The sequence below is a fragment of the Nothobranchius furzeri genome, chromosome 7, assembly GCF_043380555.1.
Source record: "Nothobranchius furzeri strain GRZ-AD chromosome 7, NfurGRZ-RIMD1, whole genome shotgun sequence".
Classification (NCBI taxonomy): domain Eukaryota; kingdom Metazoa; phylum Chordata; class Actinopteri; order Cyprinodontiformes; family Nothobranchiidae; genus Nothobranchius; species Nothobranchius furzeri.
Window position 1 is genome coordinate 27,471,441 of NC_091747.1, and position 20,454 is coordinate 27,491,894.

Consider the following 20,454-nt stretch of genomic DNA (forward strand, 5'->3'; position numbering starts at 1 on the left):
ATGGTTAACACATTTTAAACTAAAAGTTGAATTATGAAAAACAAGCAATAACTTAATTAAAGTAAAAAAAAGGGTTTTGATAGGCTACAAATGAAAGATTCTTAATTATTGTTACTTACAGGTAGCTACTATTGTTTTTACAACCATAGAGGGTTCACTTGGCTCTCCAAAACCAGCTTTGTTCTCTGCAAGTACACGGAACTCATAGTCAACGCCCTCTGTGAGACCTGTGACTTCAAAGCCGAGTTCAGGAATCGATTTCTTAGATGCCCTAAACCATCCCATTGCCTTCTTTTCCTTTTTCTCAATACAATAACCTATTATGTCACTTCCTCCATCTTCAGCTGGTCTTCTCCAGGTCAAAGTGGCTGAATGTCCGTCAACTTTCTCAACTTCTGGTTTAGATGGTGGACCTGGGGGACCTACGGCCAAAAGAAACGTTTCATTTATTTAAAAAAAAAACGTATCGCCTTGAAAACATATTCAAGAAGATACAGATTGCAGACAGGTGTTTTATTGCTGAAAATTTTAAATTATATAAACAAACTGCTCATACATACCAAACCTATCAATAATCTTGACAGCCTCAGAATGGGATGGTTCACTGCCACCATACTGGTTCACAGCAGACACTCTAAAGAAGTACTCGTTGCCCTGAATGAGTTTGTTGGCCACATAGTGGCAGTTTATTGCCTTTTCTTCAAGGATTGTCCAGAGAAGTCGGCTAGTCTCTCTTTTTTCCAGAGTGTAATATTTGATAGGAGAACCGCCATCTTCGGTAGGGGCTGTCCAGGTAAGAGTCACTTTTTCAGAGGAGACACCACTGCATTCAATTGGTCCAGGAGCACTAGGAACATCCAGAACTTTGACCTTAACGGTTTCTTCCTTTACACCAAAGGGGTTGCTGGCAGTAATGGTGTATTCTCCAGAATCTTTCCGGCCCGCATATTTTACAGACAGAGTAGATGATGTTGCAGTAGTTTCGATCTGAACAAGGTCAGATGGCTTAAAATACTTTCCTCCCTTAGACCAGCATGAGGTCGGGGCAGGTTTGCCTAAAATGCTTGTGGCAGTGATAACAATAGTGTCACCAGCTCGGACAGTAAGACCTTCCATCACCTGGGCATCAATGCTAATGGATGGTGCAGCTGTCCAGGTGAAAAAATGGAAAACATTAGCCCATCATACCATATCGGAGTCTCATCACTGTGTTTCTCACTAAAAGTGCTTCTCATGCTTTAACTCACCATACTCGTCTCTACAGATAATGGTATCTGTCTGCTCAGAGGGTGGGCTGAGGGCACCAGCAGCATTCTTTGCTCTGATTCTGAACTCATATTTGCAGCCTTCTTGAAGATCGAGAATAGTAAATGCAGGTTCCACAACATTCATGTTATTGGCTTTCACCCAGATCTTAGAAGGCAAGTCTCGCTTCTCCACAATGTATCCAGTCAGCCTGTGTCCACCATCAAATTGAGGTTCAGTCCATTGGAGTGTCACACTACTTCTGGTGATGCTGATTACATCAGGTTTACCAGGTGCATCTGTTGACACAAGTAAAATAAGAAATTGTAGTGCTGAGTTGAAAGAAAGGGGTAATATTCCTGCTCTTTAAAGTCTTAAAATCTTACCGATGGGGTCCAGTGCTACCTGTGGATCAGTTGGAGCACTTGGCCTGCCAATTCCAGCCAAGTTAATAGCCATTACTCTAAACTCATACTCCAAACCTTCAGTCAGACCAGTTACTTTGTGATCCTTCATCTTCAAGGCAGCTGGACTGGCCCTTTTCCACAACATACTGTTCCTCTCCTTAAACTCAATGTGATAGCCTAAGATCAAATTGGGGAAAATGCAGTGTAAACTCATCTGGCATTTATACATAAACAGGTATCAGATACCATGTTTGAAAATCATGCCTGAACTACATAGGGTTTACTGTACCTGTGATTGGAGATCCTCCAGTCTTTCTGGGGTCAGACCAGGCAAGGTAAGCAGAGTCATGATGCATGCTCATGATCTGTGGAGGTGCAGGTGCATCTGGTACATCTATGAAAAAACAGTGACGTGCAAATGTTTTCAGTTAGCAAAAGTAGAATCTTATGTTCAGCAGTAACCAGGACTGTAGAATGTCTAAAAGTAGCACTTACTAAATGGATGTTTTGCTACAACAGGCTCAGACTTGAGTCCCTCTCCAACACCATACTTGTTCTCAGCGCTAACTCTGAATATGTATTCTGTGCCTTCATGGAGCCCAGTCACCCTCATGGAGTTAGTCTCTACAGCGGAGGACACAGTGACCCACATGTTGGTGATGGAATCCCTTTTTTCCAAGATGTAGTTTGTAATCTCTGAGCCACCGTCATCTTTGGGAATGGCCCATTTCAGTGTAGCACCATCAGCAGTAACATCCTTGAATTTTAATGGCCCCCCTGGAATACCAGGTTTGCCCACCACCCTGATGATGCAAAGGAATGTTAACCTTTAATACTTAAATTTGAGCTGTTTTTTTTTTATTGAAACAACAACTCTAACCCTTCATCTCAAAGATACCCACCTGATGAAGATGACAGACTCTTTGCTTGCTGCACTGTTCCTCAAGGTGATGGTGTACTTAGAAGCATCAGTCCTTTGACAGTCCCTGATTAGAAGGGTGGTGTTAACTGCAGATGACTCTGCACAGACCCTGCCAGTACTTGTCAGATCCTCATCATCTCCCTTCTTCCAGGAAACCTTTGGAGTAGGTTTTCCAATAATAGGGATCTTCAGACGAACTGTGCTTCCCTCTTTGGCAATGTAGCACATGTTGGGCAAGTCTCTTAAATCACAGCTTGGATAAACTTGAGAGGAAAAAGAAACTACATTCAGAAAACAACTTTTTCTATACTTCCCCAGATGGAAGTTTTATAAACATGGACACTTACTAATCTGATCCTCTGCAATCACTTTCAGTTCCTTGGCTGAGCTCTCTCCTGAGTCATTTACAGCTTTGACCCGGTAGGTGTACTCTCTGCCCGCTACCAGGTCCTTGGCACTGTACTGCATATTTTTGGACCTCATGAGTTCCTTGTATTTGTCATCACCATTGAGAACTTCAAGGAGATAGCAGATAATGCGACTACCACCATCCGTCAGGGGTTTCTTCCAGCTTAAAGTGCAAGAGTCTTTGGTCACCAGCAAGGTTTTAAAGTCCATGACTGGCCCAGGCTCCTCTGAAATGTAAAAAGTAAATGTGACTTTTCCAAAAGACAACAAGGAAAATGAAATGTTCTTATTATTCAACCAACCTGTTGCTCTAACAGCATCAGCTGTCTCACAAGACTCTCCAGTACCAAGCTGGTTGACTGCTGACACTCGAAAGCAGTAGGATCGTCCAGCATCCAGGTCTGGAACCTTAAATGATGTCTTGTTTAAGTTATTTGAGACAACAGACCAGGCTTTTCTTTCAGTGTCACGCTTCTCTACTATGTAATGGGTGACTTCATAGCCACCATCAATAAGAGGGGCATCCCAGTAGATTTCAGCACTGTCCTTGGTTGTCTCTTTCACCACTAGGTTTGCTGGTGGTCCCGGAGTGTCTGAAACAGAAACATGGACCTTAAACCAAAGAAGTTTGTTTTATTTTAACTCTAGAGAATGAACATTTTAGCATGGGTATGGTGTCAGATAACATGTTTATCTGGAGATGTTGTTTGTACTAACCATAAACTTTGACAACGATGGTGTACATCTTCATGCCAGCTGAACTCTCCAGATTCAAAATGTATTTGCCCGCATCATATCTGTTGACCTTCTCCACCATCACCAAAGTGTCATTGTTGCTGGATTTGATGACGATGCCCTGGCGGTCCTTGATGTTGGTGTTCATTTTTGCCCAGGTGATTCTGGGAATAGGCCGACCCTTTATGGTAGCATACAACTTCATGGTGGCACCAGCGTGAAGCTCCAGGACTTCTTTCAACTCAGCACTCAGTTCTGCCTCTGGAGAAACTGAAGACAGATGAGGCATCCATTAATCACAGCATAAGCAACAACTTTCAAGACTAATTTAAAGGGTACGTTTAAAGTAAATCTGACTTTTTTAATCTTTTTGTGCTGGCACGTGGCTCTCTACTGCCTCTATGAACACTCCAAACATTGAAAAAAAAGTCCCATTTTCTTTTTGGCAGTGCTTGGTTTAGAATTTATTTAAATAGTTTTATTAAGTCCCTTTTTGAGATGTCACAATCAGGGAAATTTGCATTCTTGTGTACAAGACAGAGAGAGGACAAGCTGGGGGGTGTATGACTCTTGGCTGGCCAGCCAGCATCTTACGACTCCTCCAGAGGAGCTGGCTGGCTGAGGAGACAGATGTTTGTCTCTTATTTGCTTAAACTGCTACACCTGCAACCTGACGGACTACACCGGAGCTCCCAGCAAACAAATTACAAAAATCTTTTATGTTTGAGGCCCAGTGGTACATTTTGTACTGACCAGCAAACATCTTCTGTTGGAAGGAGCTGTCCCTGTTCCATGTCAAGTCGGCAGATGAGCGGTGTTAAACTTTTAAACAATACACTTTTTGTTCCTATCAAAGTTCAGCATGAACTAACTCTGCTAATAATCCTAACCCTAACCCACATCATACTGCTCCTCTTCCAGCTTCAAGATCCTGGTTCTGGTCTTTAGGGCCTTACATGAACAAGCACCATCATACATTGGTGATCTTCTCAGTCCCTAGAGCCCCAGCAGGTCCCCGAGGTCCAGTGACCAAAGCCACCAGGCTAAAGTTCAAAGGTGACAGATCATTTGCTGTTGTGGCCCCCAGACTGTGGACCTCTTTCCCCCTGAGCCTGAGATCAGTGGACTCAGTGGTCTCTTTTAAACTCACCTGTTCAGGCTTTGGTGGGACCTTCATCACCTCCCTCTCCTTGTTCTGCTCTTTCTACCTATTCCACTTTTCCTGGGAACAACTGATAACCTCTTTATTACTCATTTTCTTTTTCCTGTCCTCGCATTTTCTAATCAAAAATAATTTTATCATTTTTATATGTGAAATAATTGTTTTAATCTTTTAACTGTCATTTATGTATTATTTTTGTTCTTGTGAAGTGCCTCATGGTTTTTATCGTGAGAGGTGCTCTGTAAAAAAATTGTTTCTTCAAGGGTTTAGTTTGGGTTAAGCTGGGCGGACACTGTGTGACTTTTTCACTCGTTAGCACTCCGCTTCAGCTCAAACTGTACGACTTCCTCGCAGGGCAGATCTCACGAGTCATGCGCTCACACTGTACGACCCAGTTCTCGGATGCGACCTGGCTGCTCACACTGTACGTCTGGTAACAACACGTCGGCCCTAAAAATATGCTAAAAATTGCAGTTTTTATACAACACGTCAGACTTTTTTGTCTTGTTTTGCCTGTTGTCCTTCGGGAGTGCTGCAGGAGGACACACAGGGATTTATGGGGGTTGGATGAAGAAAACGAAATAAAGAAAGTAAATCTGTGTTTTGTGATCAGTTTCATTTGACATGAACACGACAAACATGCTTTCTTGACAATCTTTGTGAGTAAAAAAAACGTGTAGAGATTAAAACGAACAACGTGTGTTATTAGGGAAATAGCAGGCGAGCGGTGTTGATGCAGGATTGCACATGCGCCATGAGCGGTTCTGATACTTTTTGGGTCGCAGCCGCTCGCAGCGCCGCTTCAACAGTGTGATACCCTCACGAGGGACGAGCAAAATTTCAAACACGCCAGAAGTTTGTGCGAGCTCACGATTGCTGATCGGCAGCTGGTCGCGTGGTGTTAATCGCCTCTCGTAACCCCCTGTACACTACACGACGCTCGGCGCAAAACTCACCCCGATGTCGTGGATTCTCGCACGACTGGAAAATTGACTCAAAAAAGTGAAAAAGTCGCACAGTGTACGCCCGGCTTTAGGGTTAGGGTTAGGGTTGGGCTGATATTTGCATGCTTTAAATTAGCATTTGAATGCATGTGTGCAGATAGGACACAACCTAAGTAGTTTCTAGATTAAAATCATTTGGATGAGGCACTAAGCTTTAACTAAGACGCTGTAAGAAGAGAAAGCAAGAATGTGAGTTGTAATTTCTACTGTGATAAACGTCCAGCCAATCAGGGAATGGGTGAGCATGGCCAGCTACAGCATGGCTCCATTAAAGTGAACAAGCTCTGAAACTGGAGAATGGAGCTGGTAAGATTGCTTTGTGTGAGATATTTTGTGCACAGATCTTTATTATTCAACATGTTACCAACTATCTAGAAGCTGATTTACTATTTTAAATATGGTAAATGGCCTGTAAATGTGTAGCACATTCTAGGGTTCAACCCCCCCCACCAACCCACACCCACCCCCCACCCCCACCCCCACCCAAGGTGCTTTACAACACAATCAGCTATTCACCCATTTACACACTGATGGTGATGAGCTACATTGTTGCCACAGCTGCCCTGGGGTGCACTGACTTCTGTAACTCCCTCATGTCCTTCTTTGTTTCAAAAATCACCGACATCCATCAACATCTAGCTTCTCAAAGCACTTCTGTCTTCAGAGTGGACATCACTCTCCCCTCCCCACTTCCCTCAGTCTATGACATCACTGAACTTATCCTCAAATCCAAACCTTCCACCTGTCAGCTCGATCCACTCCCTACAGTTCTTGTTAAAACCTGCCTGTCTTCTTTTTCTCCTCTCATTCCCAACATTATTCACCACTCCCTAAACTCTGGAATTGTCCATCCAGCCTTCGAAACTGCAATAGTTACACCTCTTCTGAAGAAACCTGGCCTGGACCCCACAAACTTCAATAACCTATGCCCTATTTCCAATCTACCCTTCATCTCCAAAGTTCTTGAAAAATCTGTTGCCTCTCAACTTCATGACCACCTCATCACCAATGACATCTACGAACAGTTTCAATCTGGCTCCTGTCTTCTTCACAGCACTGAAACAGCACTTCTCTAAATCACCAACGACCTTCTCACTGCTTCTGACTCTTGTTTATTGTCTATTCTCCTCCTTCTCGATCTCACAGCAGCATTTGACACCATCTCCCATAGCACTCTCCTCAGCAGACTGTCATCCATAGGCATCACCCACACTCCCCTTGCCTGGTTCACCTCCTACCTCCCTGGCCATACACATTTCATTCAACTGAAGTCATATAAATCCAATCGATTCCCTGTTTCTGCTGGTGTGCCCCAGGGCTCTGTCCTGGGGCCCCCTTCTTTTCATCATTTACCTTCTCCCGCTAGGTCACATTTTCCGTAAACACAACATTCATTTTCATTGTTACGCGGATGACACCCAGCTCTACCTCTCAACCAAACCCTAAACTTCACTTCCACCCTCCTCCCTTACCCTCTGTCTCCAAGACATCCATTCTTGGTTCACCTCCAACTTCCTCAGACTGAACAGTTCTAAAACTGAAGTCCTCCATCATCTCATCGCATCATCCTCATCCTTCAACAACTTCATTGGCTGCTCCTTAAACAGAGAATCAGCTTCAACATTCTGCTCATCGCATTCAAAGCTCTCCATAACCTGGCTCCATTCTACATATCTGATCTCATTCACATCACCACTCCTGTCTGCGCTCTTCGTTCCTCTTCTACTCCTCAACTCTCGGCTCCCCCACTCGCCTTGTCACCATGGGGAGTAGAGCATTCAGCCGCTCTGCTCCCCACCTCTGGAATTCTCTTCCCCCTGATCTATGCACCACTCTCTCTCTCCCACTTTTTAAATCAAAACTCAAGTGTTTTTCCCCCCATTGTTGTAAAGTGTCCTTGGGTGTCCTGAAAAGTGCTTTTTAAACGTATTGCTGAACACAGGCACCACCGGTCCCTCCGACCACCACCAGCTTCTCTGCTGTGAGCAGGGATTGAACCTACAACCCTCCGATTACTGGACATGTGTGTTTTTATCTAAACTTTTATACTGGTTTTGGTGTAACATTAATTAACATTAAGGCATTCCAGAAAACCACAATCATACACACCAATGATATCCTTGGCAGTGTGTGTGCCAGGCACTTCAGCCGGCTCACTGAAACCAGCTTTGTTGACAGCAGTGATGCGACACTGGTATTCCGACTTATCAATAAGATTCTGAATGATGTAGCTGGTGTCCTGCAGGTTCCTGGGCACGTTGCAGCGGATCCAGTCAGTGGTGTTGGTTCTCTTGCATTCCACTAAATATCCAATGATTGGGCTTCCACCATTGTTAGCAGGAGCAGTCCATGTAAGGCTGATGGTGCTATGGGTGGTGTCGGTCACACTGGGGTTTAGAACAGGTCCCGGAGGTGCTGAATAGGAGCACAAAGAGGAATTTTACCAGATATATTTGGTGTTTCAAATTAGTGAATGTAAACGCAAATTGATCATTAATAACTGAGACTTACTGATGGGATTCTGTGCAGCTGTACTGGCAGAGGGGTCGCTGGGTTTGCCAAGACCAGCTGCATTCACAGCAATGACTCTGAAGTCATACTCAACTCCTTCTGCTAGATCAGTTACTTCAAATGTCCTTTCTGTCACGGGCTTCCTATTCAACTTAACCCAGTACATCTCCTTGGTCTCCTTCTTTTCTAGTATGTATCCCAGAATTGTGGACTTTCCATCATCAGCAGGCTCCTTCCAGCTTACCGTCATATGGTCTTTGGTAACATTAGTGATTACCGGGGCCTCACAAGGTCCAGGAACAGCTGGGAGTAATATCAGAGCAAAGGTCTTTGTTAAGAAATGACAAATGTGTTTAAAGCAGAACTCACTTCACACTCATTGTGACATAATATATACTGGTTATAACTGGTATAACTGACTGGGACTTTCCTCACACTACAAGTTTGAGTCAGATTTTAACAGAAGCACCAACTCATTCATTTCAACTCAAAGCTGGTGATGACTCACTGAATGGATTCTTGGCATTGACTGGGTGGGTGATAAAGGGGTCTCCAACTCCCCACGTGTTTTCAGCTCGAATTCTGAACTGGTACTCATGATCTTCAATTAACTTGTCCACAGTAAACTCAAGCTTGTCACTCTTGATCTTAGTTGAGACCTGGGCCCAGTTGGTTCTGCTGGTCTCCCGCTTGTCCACAATGTAGTTACTTATAGGGGCCCCGCCATCTTTCAAAGGAGGCTCCCAGGACAGTTTCACACTGGTGGCAAAGACCTCAACATATTTGGCACTGGCAGGGGGGCCAGGCACATCTGAGGAAACACAACACTCAACATTTAATGTGACGCCAACTTTGGCAGGCTAGTATACCTTTGTCAAATCCATGTGTGAATGTACTTACCCAGAACATTGACCTCAATTTCTGCAGTTTTGGAGCCACTGGCATTCTCAGCCACCACTGTGTAGATTCCTGAGTGTTCTTTGGTCACAGCTGTCATCTCAAGCTGGAAGTGATGTCTTTCCTGGGTAATGACCTGACCTTCACCTGACTTCAAAGTTTCCTCACCTTTCTTCCAGGTGACTCTGGGCATAGGCTTACCAAACACATCAGCTTCCAGAAGCACTGTGGCTTGAGCCTTCACTTTCAGAACCTTTTGCATCTTCGTGTTAAGCTCAATCCTCGGAGGAACTGTAATTTAGAGCAACACAGTAACAGCTCAACATTTTAAACCCATTAAATGAATTTGTATTTGAATAATATCTTAAAGTGATGTTATCTCACCATTCTCAGCACAAACTAGAATTGGGTCTGTGGCCTCTGAGGGTTTGCTCATGTTGACAGCTGTTTTGGCGATGACTCTGAACTGATACTGAAGATCTCGTTCCAGGCCGGTTACGGTGTATTCCTCCCTCGGGACATTCTGACTGCTGGTGTTGCAGCGTATCCACACGTCTCCTGGAACTTGCAAGGCCTCAACATAGTAGCCTATGATCTTGCTTCCACCATCGTTTTTGGGACGGGTCCAAACCAGAGTGACAGAGTTTTTGGTTACATCTAAAACCTCAGGTTTGCCTGGGGTGTCTAACACAAAAGAGATAAAGGTAAGAGTATGGTTGAATGAAAAAGAACTTAGTGAACAGGTGTGAGTGGAAAACTTACCAACAGGTGTTCTGGCAGTTACAAAATCTGTCTTCTTACTTGGTTTACCCTGGCCAGCACGATTAATGGCAGATACTCTGAAGGTATACTCCAGACCCTCGATCAGGCCGGCACACGGGTACTCAGTGTTTCGGACTACAGTGTCATTGGCCTTCACCCACAGAAGGCTGTTCCTCTCTTTTCGCTCAATGTAGTAACCTGTAATGGGACTGCCACCATCGCTGTCTGGCTTGTCCCAGGCTACAAACATACAGTCCTTGTTGGTCTTGCTGATGCGACAGTTTAGAGGCTCACTTGGAACATCTGAAGAAAACATAAATATACTTCAAATACTATTCATAAAGTCAGAATTCTCAGCTGATCAACTTCACAAATAAATCCAGTCTCAGGGCATATCTCACCCACACTCACCAAAGGGAAACTTGGCGACCATCCTATCAGACTGAATAGGGTCTGACACACCAAAGCGATTCTCAGCACGGATGCGGAAAATATACTCTTTTCCAGGAATTAGTTTTCCCAATCTGCAAAGGGTCTTTGAGCAGGAAGAGAGGGCTGTTACCCAGTCACCTCGACTCACATCGCATTTCTCAATTACATAGTTGGTGATGTTGCTGCCTCCATCTTCCAGTGGTTGGTTCCAAGACAAGGAGCAAGAATCAGCATCAATGTCACTGATTTCTACAGGGCCTTCAGGAGGACCAGGAATATCTGTAATATAGATAATTGGAAGTTGAGTCATGTTTATTCATTCTCTGTTGGAGCTGACCAACATCTAGACTTCTTGTTATCCTAATTTTAGACGTTGGACGCACCTCTAATTATGATCTTGAGCAATTGGGAAACCTTTGCTGTGGTGTTCTCTGCCAAAAGACTGTATTCTCCACTGTCAGTCCTTGTCACATCTTTGATGATCAGGACACAAAGGTTTCCAGACTGGTGCACTGCCAAACGGCTGGATGGGATCACTGCTTTCTCACCACGCATCCACTTGCAGGTTGGGGAGGGTTTTCCTGAGACCAAGGCCTCAACTCTAAGTTTGGCTCCAGCTCTAGCACTTGCTGACTCTGGCATAACAATCTTTGGTTCCACTGTAGATCCAGCAGCAAAGATTGACTCATTATTTTGAAAGAAATAGTTTGGTTAGACAGAAATAACACATGTTCCTCCAAATTTCAATCCTTTTGATGTTTGAAATATTAAAGGAGCCAGATCATGCTATTTAAAAGCTTTAAGAGCAAAGATTTCATTTAATTACACTTTAGTTTTACTGATTATTTTCGGCAAAATATTTTTTTTGTCTAAAGATCTTGAATTTGGTCGTTTCCCAGCAGCATTTTAGTTGATTTACTCTGCTCACCTCACATGGACTCTCGCTAGCTATATAAACAAAGAGTAAAAAAACTGATTAGTACTGATATTTTAAACAGTTTACCAATAAAGGGTTGAAAACATCAAACTGGCAAGTGCAGCTAAAAAGAAGAAAAAAGTTACTGCAGAGATTTGGAGGCAAAGTGGTGTAAAACATCATGCCAGCCAGTCAATCTAACCACTAGACTACAGTCTGTTACAAAACAACAGTCCCCTACCACACATGTCCTGAGCACCATTACGCGTGCCTGTGTGGACAGGACTCATGCATTTTATGGTGGTGTTTTATCCCTGATGCAGAAGCATTTAGTCACAATCTCCACTCTGGTACCAGTGGAGGGTTAAAGCAGTCATCTGTGACATGAAGGTCACATTCTCACCTGCAGCATGAAATCAACCTACTTCTTGGAGAGGTGGTTTCCAGATCAGAGACTAGCTTCAAGGGAAGGAGAAGGGCCTGATGATGCACTTGGACTACTTTCTCCAGGATGCAGTCAAGAACTTTAATTCAGAAAAATTGGAGCCGAGACAGGAAACTGCATGAATGTAGCCAACCACAGGATTGGGGCATTTTTCATGAGGGAACAACATCACATGGTAAAAAGCTCCAAAAAGTGGATTTTCCATGATATGGCCCCTTTAATTTTAATAGAATGCTGTTTCTGAGACAAGCAAATGTACAATGGTTCTTGGTCAAACAGCAAACACACCCATCTGTTCCTTGATCTCCACCGGCTCTCTGGTTTCTGTGAAGGAGCTCAAGCCCATGATGTTCTTGGCAGCCACTCTAAACTTGAACCTCTTTCCCTCCTTTAGGCCACTGACACCAACTGTTAAACCTTTAACTGTTGTGTAGGCATTCCACACTTCCTTCGCAGGTTCCTCTTCTTCTTCTACTGCTGGTGGTGGTGGTGGAGGAGGAGCTTCCTCTCCTTCAGCAACCTGTAATGAGCAGTAAATGGCCTGTATTTATATTGCACTTTCCAGAGTCCTGCAACCCCCAAGGAGCTCTTGTACTGGGATGCTGGTTCACTGACAAATGAAGACATTCTCTACAACACAAAAACATCATCCTCTGTCTATTCTACACAGAGGATGAGTCTGGATACTCAGAAGCAGAGAGCACCATGAGGGGCGAGACTAGCCAGCTCGAAAATAACCAGTCAGAAAAAAGGCAGAAATGATGACAGTATCGTGCAATGCTGTAGTTTATTTTTCAGCTGTAGTTAAAGATGGCGTCTGGTGATGGCGCCAAATCTTTCATTAGAAGAAAGGCTTTTATCGTTTCTTTGTGTTGCGGCGTGTGACGTATGCTGCTCAGCACTGATTGGTTCGGTTAGAGTTCTCAGGGGGCAGGGTTATTTGAATGGGAGTGTTACCAGGCCCTTTGCTTCCTATAAGGAAACATTGGCATGGCTTTCCAGGTTAAAAAGTCATTCACCCATTTCCTCCCTCTCTCTCTCACACACACACACACACGTGTGTGAGAGATGCATGCTTGCTTAGTATGAGGATTGCTGTAAAGACTCTGATTCTAGTCAGTGACTCGATGCAACCTGCTGGGTTCCTTATATAGGAAACTTTTTCCGACTGGCTTAATGTCCTGACCTGTATTGGGATGTTTACTGTGTGAAGGTCCTTGAGACGACTCTGTTCCTGATTTGGAGCTTTATAAATAAACTTGGATTGGAAAAAAAAAACTTGAACCAGTTAAAAGTATGCAAGTACAAAACCATCTCAGAAAGTGAATATTTACCAAGTGTAAGTGAGGTTTCTTTGGTACATTCTGTGAACCAGGAGTACTTGTCTTAATAGAAAATCGTGTTTGATGTTTTTCAATTTTGTAATTTCAAATTAAACAATTGGCTGATGAAATCAGAACAGGTGACAAACCTCCACAGGTGCTGGTGGCTCTGGAGGAGGTTTGATCTCGATGTATTCAATCACATAACCATCAATCTTAGCACCACCATCTCTCTCAGGCTTTACCCAGCCAATCAGAGCACTGTTCTTTGTTATCTCCAGAACTTCAATTTTTTGACAAGGGTCTGGTTTGCCTAAAAAATAGATGTGTTGAAATCATTTAATACCTGGTTAACTAACAGTAGATCAAACTTTCCTCCAGTGTTTAATGAATACTTACTGACAGGATCAGAAGCCAGGTAGGAAGTAGGTGAGACTCTGGGAACCCCGGACCCATACTCATTAACAGCTGTGACTCTGAAGTAGTATTCAGTGCCAGGCAACAGACCAGAAACTTTGAAGGGAATCTTATCTGGCTGAACTTCAGTCTTGACAGTGCCCCACGTCTTACGATCTATCTCACGCTTTTCAACCATGTAGTGTGTAACCTCGCTGCCACCATTGTTCTCTGGAGGACTCCAAGCCAGCATAGCTGATGTCTGTTTGATGTCTGTAGCTTCAAGATTCATTACAGGTCCAGGAGTATCTGTTAAAAAAACCCTCACCTTAAGTTCTTCTAAGAGTAACTTTGTAAACCTGCAGTTTTCACAGACATTTTACCAGCAGTGAAATAACCAATAATAGACCTACCAAGGACTCTGACATTGACGAACACGGCCTTCTCTCCTGCAGGGCTCTGCAGGGTCAGGCAGTACTTGCCAGAGTCGTCGCGGGTGGTGTCAGCAATGATCAAGAAGGTCATTGTGTCAATTATGTCAACTTTCCCCTTCCTGATCACGTTATCGATACCCATCCTCCTCCAAGTGACAGTGGGAGGTGGTCTGCCTCTGATGGTGGCACACAGTCTAATGGGGCAACCAGCCCGAACTGTCAGGCCCTGCTTCAGGTTGGCATCCAGGTCCACTTCTGGTGCCTCTGCAGGATGAAACAATGCTTCTGTTAACATCACACAGATTTAAATATCTATTGAAAAAAGCATGTAAACTGATGTTTGTATTCACCTTAAAGCAGACTAACAGACTTACCTAGAATGTCATGTGGTATCACAGCACCCTCTAGGTTACAAGGCAGGCTCATGCCCACCTGGTTCTGAGCGGACACTCTGAATTCATAAATAAGCTTCTCATCCAGACTTGTGACCGTGAATTCACAAATGACCAGCTGAGCTGCCACATTGCATCTTTTCCAGCCATCATCTCCTTTCTTTGCACTTCCCTGTACCCTCATCTCCACCACATAGCCAATGAGAGGAGCTCCTCCATCAGATACAGGCTTGATCCAGCCAAGGGTGACTGAGGATTTGGTGCTGTCTGTAACCCTCAGTTTGGTCGGAGGTGCAGGAGGTTCTGTGAGTGAACCGTAGAGTTGATCAGTTTTATCATATATTAAACAAATGCAGAAAAATGACTGATTACATACCAACAGCATCCTTTGCAGTGATCGCACGAGAAGCCTTGCTTGGACCACCAATACCAATTTCATTCACAGCCTTAACTCTGTACTGGTAATCATGGAGTGCCAGTAACCCAGTAACAGTCAAACGAGTTCCAGGGATTGGATCTTTATTGACAGGAGACCACCTGACTGCATGCTCCTCTTTCTTCTCCAGTAAATATCCTATGATAGGCTTTCCTCCATCTTTCTCAGGCTCATACCATTGCACAGTCATATCCTCCTTGCTGATCTTGATGACTTCTGGTGCTTCAGGGATATCGGGTACAGTGAACTGGGTGCCAGCAACCATAGCCTCACTCTGAACGGCAGGGCCAGGACCCATCTTATTCTCAGCTCTAACTCTGAAGATGTACTCATTACCCTCAATAAGTCGGGTTATTTTAGCCTTGTTGGTGATGACAGCATTAGAATGGACAGACCAAACTCCTCTTTTCGTCTCACATTTCTCAATGATGTAGTTGTAAATATCACAGCCACCATCATCATCTGGGATTTCCCAAGCAAGGTGGCACCTATCAGTGGTGATACCAGACACCTTGAGATCCCTGATAGGCCCAGGCCTGTCCAGTACAACCACTTTAGCAGTAGCAGAGCAGGATCCTGCACTATTGGAGGCAGTAACAACATACTTGCCACTGTCAGTGCGTCTAGCACCAGTAAGCAACAACTTAGAGAAGTCTGAACCAGTTTCAATCTGAAGCTTTGGGCCTTTCCTAATCTCATCGGTGCTCTCGTCCTTTGACCATTTGACATCTGGCTGGGGTTTCCCCTTCATTGTTGCTTCTATGGGTATGGAGTCTCCAGCTTTCACAACAAGTGTTCCATCCAGTTTAATCTTGACCTCAGGCTCTACCAGCTGTTCTTTCACCAACACTTCTCCTGTGGTCACCCAGTTGCTCTCACCTCCCTCGTTTTTAGTCTGAACTCTGAATTGGTAGATTTGATTTTCAACGCACCGGTCTGCCATGAAGTAAGTCTCCTTGATGGCACCCTTGTGTATCCTCTCCCACTCCTCTGCCTCTTTTGGTTTCTTTTCAATATGATATCCAAGGTTACGACTGCCACCATCATAATCTGGTTTCTTCCATTTCAAGAAGCAGAAGGTCTTTCCAATCTCTGATATTTGGAAATCAATGGGTTCACCAGGTTTCTCAATAGGATCAATTGCCAGAATAGGCAACTTAGTCTCAGTAGCTGGACCACTGCCAATTTTATTCTCAGCACTAACACGGAAGAAATACTCACAACCCTCAGTAAGAGGAGCCTTGATTAGGCGCTTGGTCCAGTCATTGGAGACCACTGTCCATCCTCTTTGGCTTGGCTGACGGCATTCAATGATGTACTGAGTGATCTCAGTGCCACCATTGTCTTCTGGGTTTTCCCAAGAGACCATGCAGGATTTCTTGGTGACATAGGCTACTTTCAGATTCTGGCAAGCTCCTGGTGTATCCAGAACATTGACCAAAATTGTAGCCTGAGCCTGCCCACTGCTGTTCTTTGCAGAAATGGCATATTTTCCATAATCTGATCTGACCACATCATTGATGATCAGTTCACAAAGAGGATAATTGTTGTTTATCTCAGTGCGCTTATCCCGGGATAAGGCTCTGGCATCCTTAGTCCAAGTGATCTCTGGATCGGGTCTGCCTTTCACTCTAGTGATCAAACTGATTATCTGACCTGCTCTGACTGTCACAGAGTCACGACAGGACACATCAACCACAATTTCAGGGGGCACCAGGATATCCTTTGCCAAAATTGTCTCAGGCAGCTCCCTGGGCTCACTGTCTCCAACTTTGTTGGTAGCTCTAATGCGTATTCTGTACTCCAGCCCTTCAATAAGCCCTGGCACTCTGTAAGCACATATCTTGATAAGGTCCTTGTTGATTCTGTCCCACTGAGCAGTACCTGACTTCTGAGCTTCAACCACATAGCCCAAAATGGGACTGCCTCCATCTCTTGTCGGCTTGGTCCAGCAGATGTCAGCATATGATTTACTCCAGTCCTTCAATTTAAGGTTACCAGGAGGCCCAGGTTTAGTGATGGCCCGAGTAGCTTTAATGGGGTCAGAGGTCAGTGAAGGCTCACTAATTCCAGCAATGTTCTCAGCAAACACTCTAAATTCATAGCTGTTGCCTTCAAAGAGACCAGATACCCTGTATCTTAGGTCTAGCACTGGGGTTTTATTGACACGAATCCACTTTCCTGTCATTTCTCTGCGTTCAATCACATATCCACTGATGGGGCTACCTCCATCATAGTCAGGCAGGGCCCATTCAATGGTCACAGCATTCTCTGTAATATCAGAGCATTCAGGGAAGCCTGGGGGTCCAGGAGGGTTGAACATGTGTTTGGCAATAGTAGGAGGACTCTCAAGACCTGCACCAATGCCAATTTTGTTTTCTGCACGGACTCGAACAATATACTCACGACCCTTCTCTAACCTTGACACCTTGGCCTTTGTACTAGTACCACTGGAGCTAACAACTGACCAAGGTTCCCATGGCTTCTTCACATCCTTCTTTTCCACCACATAGTTGGTGATAGGTGTGCCACCATCATCTTTGGGTGCCCTCCACTGTACCATCATGTGATCAGGTGTGACCTCTAAAATATTGATTGGTCCAATGGGTGGTCCCGGTAGATCCAAGACTGTGACGTGTAGAGCAGCCGTCTTACTGCCAGCAGGATTGGACACTGTAAGGATGTATTCGCCACTGTCTCCTCTCTGGCACTCAGGGATACTGAGGATAGTTGAGAATCCAGCAGTTTCTATATGATATCGACCCTCAGATGCAAGCTCCTTGCCATCACTCATCCACTTAGCTGTGGGAGGTGGGATACCTGTCATCTTAGCTGGTAAAGTAATAGCACCACCAGCTTTGACAACAAGGCCCTCGATGAGTTTCATATCTACTTCAATAGTGGGCGCCACTGAAAGAGAGCAAACAGCAATTGTTTTGCAAGGTTTTCAAGATTCATAGCTTTCATTGTGAGAAACACCCCCAAAATGTCTTACAGGTCTTCTCCTGGCAGGTGACTGGGACACTGGTGTCAGGACGGCTTACACCAATAGTATTCTGAGCCTTGACCCTGAAGCGATAGGTCTTGCCTTCTTCCAGACCTGTCACGTGGCTGTGATTGTTGCTCACAGTCTTAAAGGTCACCCAGTCAGTCTGACCCTCTTCCTGGTGCTCCACAATGAAGCCGGTGATTTCACTTCCACCAGTGCGATCTGGCCACTCCCAAGCCAACCACACTTCTGTCTTTTCTGCATCCGTGTGGTGTAGATTTTTGGGTGGACCAGGAGGATCTTAAAGGTGTGGCAGGAGAACAAACCAATTATGATAAATCATGGAATAAAGTATTTCACTTAACATGCATACACTAGACCAGTGGACCGCAACAGGCGGCCCGCGGGCCCCCTCTTTGTGGCCCCCAAATCCCGCATGCACCCTCCCCGGGACGACGGCGGAACGGGAAGAGAGCTGTCACATAGAGGGCTGGTTTAATGAACAGCCAGCAGCGCTAAGCAAAGCACCCCCTCTGGTCTGGACCTCTTGCTTCTGGGACTTTTTTTTGAGTGGCCCTCGAACCATTGTAATTGAGGACCCCTGCACTAGACATTTTATGGAAGTGGCATAATGGAGCACAGTAACAAACATTACGAAGTTTTATAATTTGTACTCACAAAGAGGATCAATGGCTTTAATGGGCGTCTTGGTCACAATAAAGTCACTTCTGCCAAACTGGTTCTCAGCAGCCACTCTGAACAGGTACTGGATTCCTTCCATCAGGTACATGGCCATCAGACTCAGCTTCTTATTGGCTGGAGCCACAGGTACCCACTGCTCTGCAGCCACGTCTTTCTTTTGAACAACATAATGAGAGATGATGGCACCTCCGTTGTCCTCTGGAGCCTTCCAGGTCAGGTAAGCAGACTCACTGGTCACTTCGGACACCACCAGATCCCTTGGTGGAGTTGGTTTGTCTAATGAGAGATGAACATTAGTCAGATGAAAATTTTAAGATTGTAATTTAAAGATTCACTGATTTGTGTTGGTAGATGTTTACATACTTAGCACAAGCACAGAGACAGTTGCTGATTTCTTTCCAGCTGCATTCTCAACTGCAATGGTGTAGTTTCCAGAGTCTGCACGGATGCACTTGGGGATGAAAACTTTGCTGCTAGTGGAAGTAATGGCAACAGTGATGTGAGAAGGAACGTCGCCATCATTCTTCTTCCAGGTGACTGTTGGTGTAGGTATTCCTTTAATAGTAGCACTCAGGGTGATATCAGTGCCCTGCATGGCCAGGTGGTCACGTGCCATGTTGGCATCCAAGAGTAACTCTGGCTCCTCTGGTGAAAAGTAAAAGAAAAGGTAAGTAACTTAGAACAAATGAATAAAAACAAAATTATATAAACATCTATTTGGTCAATTTGTTGATAAATGTGTGAAAAGGTTAGGTTATCCAGGTTCTCTCTGTAGTTATGCTGCTATAGGCTTAGACTGCTGGAGGACACACTGACCACTTTCACTCTCGACTACTTTCTTCTACAATCTGCTCTTTAACTGTATTATTTCCTGCTATTTCAGCTGTTAACTTAATTTTTTCTCTAAGTGTTTTTCTCCCCAGAAGAAGCTTCAATGATGTTCTGCTGAGCTGTGGTGGCCTCATGGAGGGGGCCATCGGCTAGCACACTGCTGCTAACCACTTAAACATTCTCCCTCTCCTGATAATAACATTTTACTCTATTTGACGTTGAATGTGCTACTACTAGTTTACCCGTTTAATTATAGATTCACTAGGATAAATACAATAAAGTTGATATCTCACCAAATAGAATATTTACTAAGAAATCACAATGTAACCATAGAAACACTACTTGGTATATATATATATATATATATATATATATATATATTGTGTGTGTGTGTGTGTGTGTGTGTGTGTGTGTGTGTGTGTGTGTGTGTGTGTGTGCGCGCGTGCGTGAGTGTGTGTGTGTGTGTGTGTGTGTTTGTGTCTGCTCTTTCGTCTCCATCCCCAGTGAGTCGTGGAGGATGGCTGCTTATACTGAACCAGGATCCTCTGGAGGTTTCTTCCCGTTAAAGGGGAGTTTTCCTCTCCACTGTCACTGCATGCTTGCTTAGTATGAGGATTGCTGTAAAGACTCTGACACTAGTCAGTGACTCGAAGCAACCTGCTGAGTTCCTTATATAGGAAACTTGTCACTGATTGGTTTAATGACCTGACCTGTATTAGAATGTTTACTGTGTGAAGGTCCTTGAGACGACTGGTCATGGTTTGGGGCTTTATAAATAAACTGAATTGAATTAACAGAATGTATAGAGAATAATAACGATGGTCAGGTAAGTCCTGTTCAGGTTTGGGATGCTGTTAAAATTAAAACGAGAAAATACTTTGCCTTATGATATTAAACTCATTCATGAAATCTTTGAAAACTATTATCAAACACTTTGCCAGTCCCCAAAGCCAGTGAATGAACGTGTTATCACACAGTGTTTGGTAGGTTTAGCCCTGCACCATTTAGGACTGATGGATGGAGGACATTTGGGTGAAATAGTCTGGTCAGGTTTTTCATCACCTCATATTAATAAACAAAGCGGTGTGCAACAACAACGTTGGAGA

General features: G+C 44.3%; 1 protein-coding gene across 3 annotated transcripts in view; it reads right to left on the minus strand.

Moving 5' to 3' along the window:
- Positions 1 to 20,454, minus strand: part of ttn.1 (titin, tandem duplicate 1) — a 191,048-nt gene that overhangs the window by 49,169 nt on the left and 121,425 nt on the right. For all 3 annotated transcript variants that reach the window (XM_070552981.1, XM_070552980.1, XM_070552979.1), the window contains 27 exons: positions 18,881 to 19,162; positions 18,494 to 18,793; positions 17,822 to 18,115; positions 14,767 to 17,736; positions 14,373 to 14,693; positions 13,978 to 14,262; positions 13,568 to 13,873; positions 13,318 to 13,481; positions 12,135 to 12,366; positions 10,869 to 11,144; positions 10,465 to 10,764; positions 10,054 to 10,356; positions 9,676 to 9,975; positions 9,295 to 9,582; positions 8,903 to 9,205; positions 8,395 to 8,697; positions 7,993 to 8,298; positions 3,700 to 3,987; positions 3,285 to 3,575; positions 2,922 to 3,209; positions 2,555 to 2,837; positions 2,148 to 2,455; positions 1,942 to 2,046; positions 1,632 to 1,829; positions 1,248 to 1,544; positions 561 to 1,148; positions 120 to 422 (listed from right to left, as the gene is read on the minus strand). In XM_070552981.1, coding sequence (XP_070409082.1) covers positions 120 to 422; positions 561 to 1,148; positions 1,248 to 1,544; positions 1,632 to 1,829; positions 1,942 to 2,046; positions 2,148 to 2,455; positions 2,555 to 2,837; positions 2,922 to 3,209; positions 3,285 to 3,575; positions 3,700 to 3,987; positions 7,993 to 8,298; positions 8,395 to 8,697; positions 8,903 to 9,205; positions 9,295 to 9,582; positions 9,676 to 9,975; positions 10,054 to 10,356; positions 10,465 to 10,764; positions 10,869 to 11,144; positions 12,135 to 12,366; positions 13,318 to 13,481; positions 13,568 to 13,873; positions 13,978 to 14,262; positions 14,373 to 14,693; positions 14,767 to 17,736; positions 17,822 to 18,115; positions 18,494 to 18,793; positions 18,881 to 19,162 — 10,482 coding nt within the window. The remainder of the gene's footprint in view (positions 1 to 119; positions 423 to 560; positions 1,149 to 1,247; positions 1,545 to 1,631; positions 1,830 to 1,941; positions 2,047 to 2,147; positions 2,456 to 2,554; positions 2,838 to 2,921; positions 3,210 to 3,284; positions 3,576 to 3,699; positions 3,988 to 7,992; positions 8,299 to 8,394; positions 8,698 to 8,902; positions 9,206 to 9,294; positions 9,583 to 9,675; positions 9,976 to 10,053; positions 10,357 to 10,464; positions 10,765 to 10,868; positions 11,145 to 12,134; positions 12,367 to 13,317; positions 13,482 to 13,567; positions 13,874 to 13,977; positions 14,263 to 14,372; positions 14,694 to 14,766; positions 17,737 to 17,821; positions 18,116 to 18,493; positions 18,794 to 18,880; positions 19,163 to 20,454) is intronic.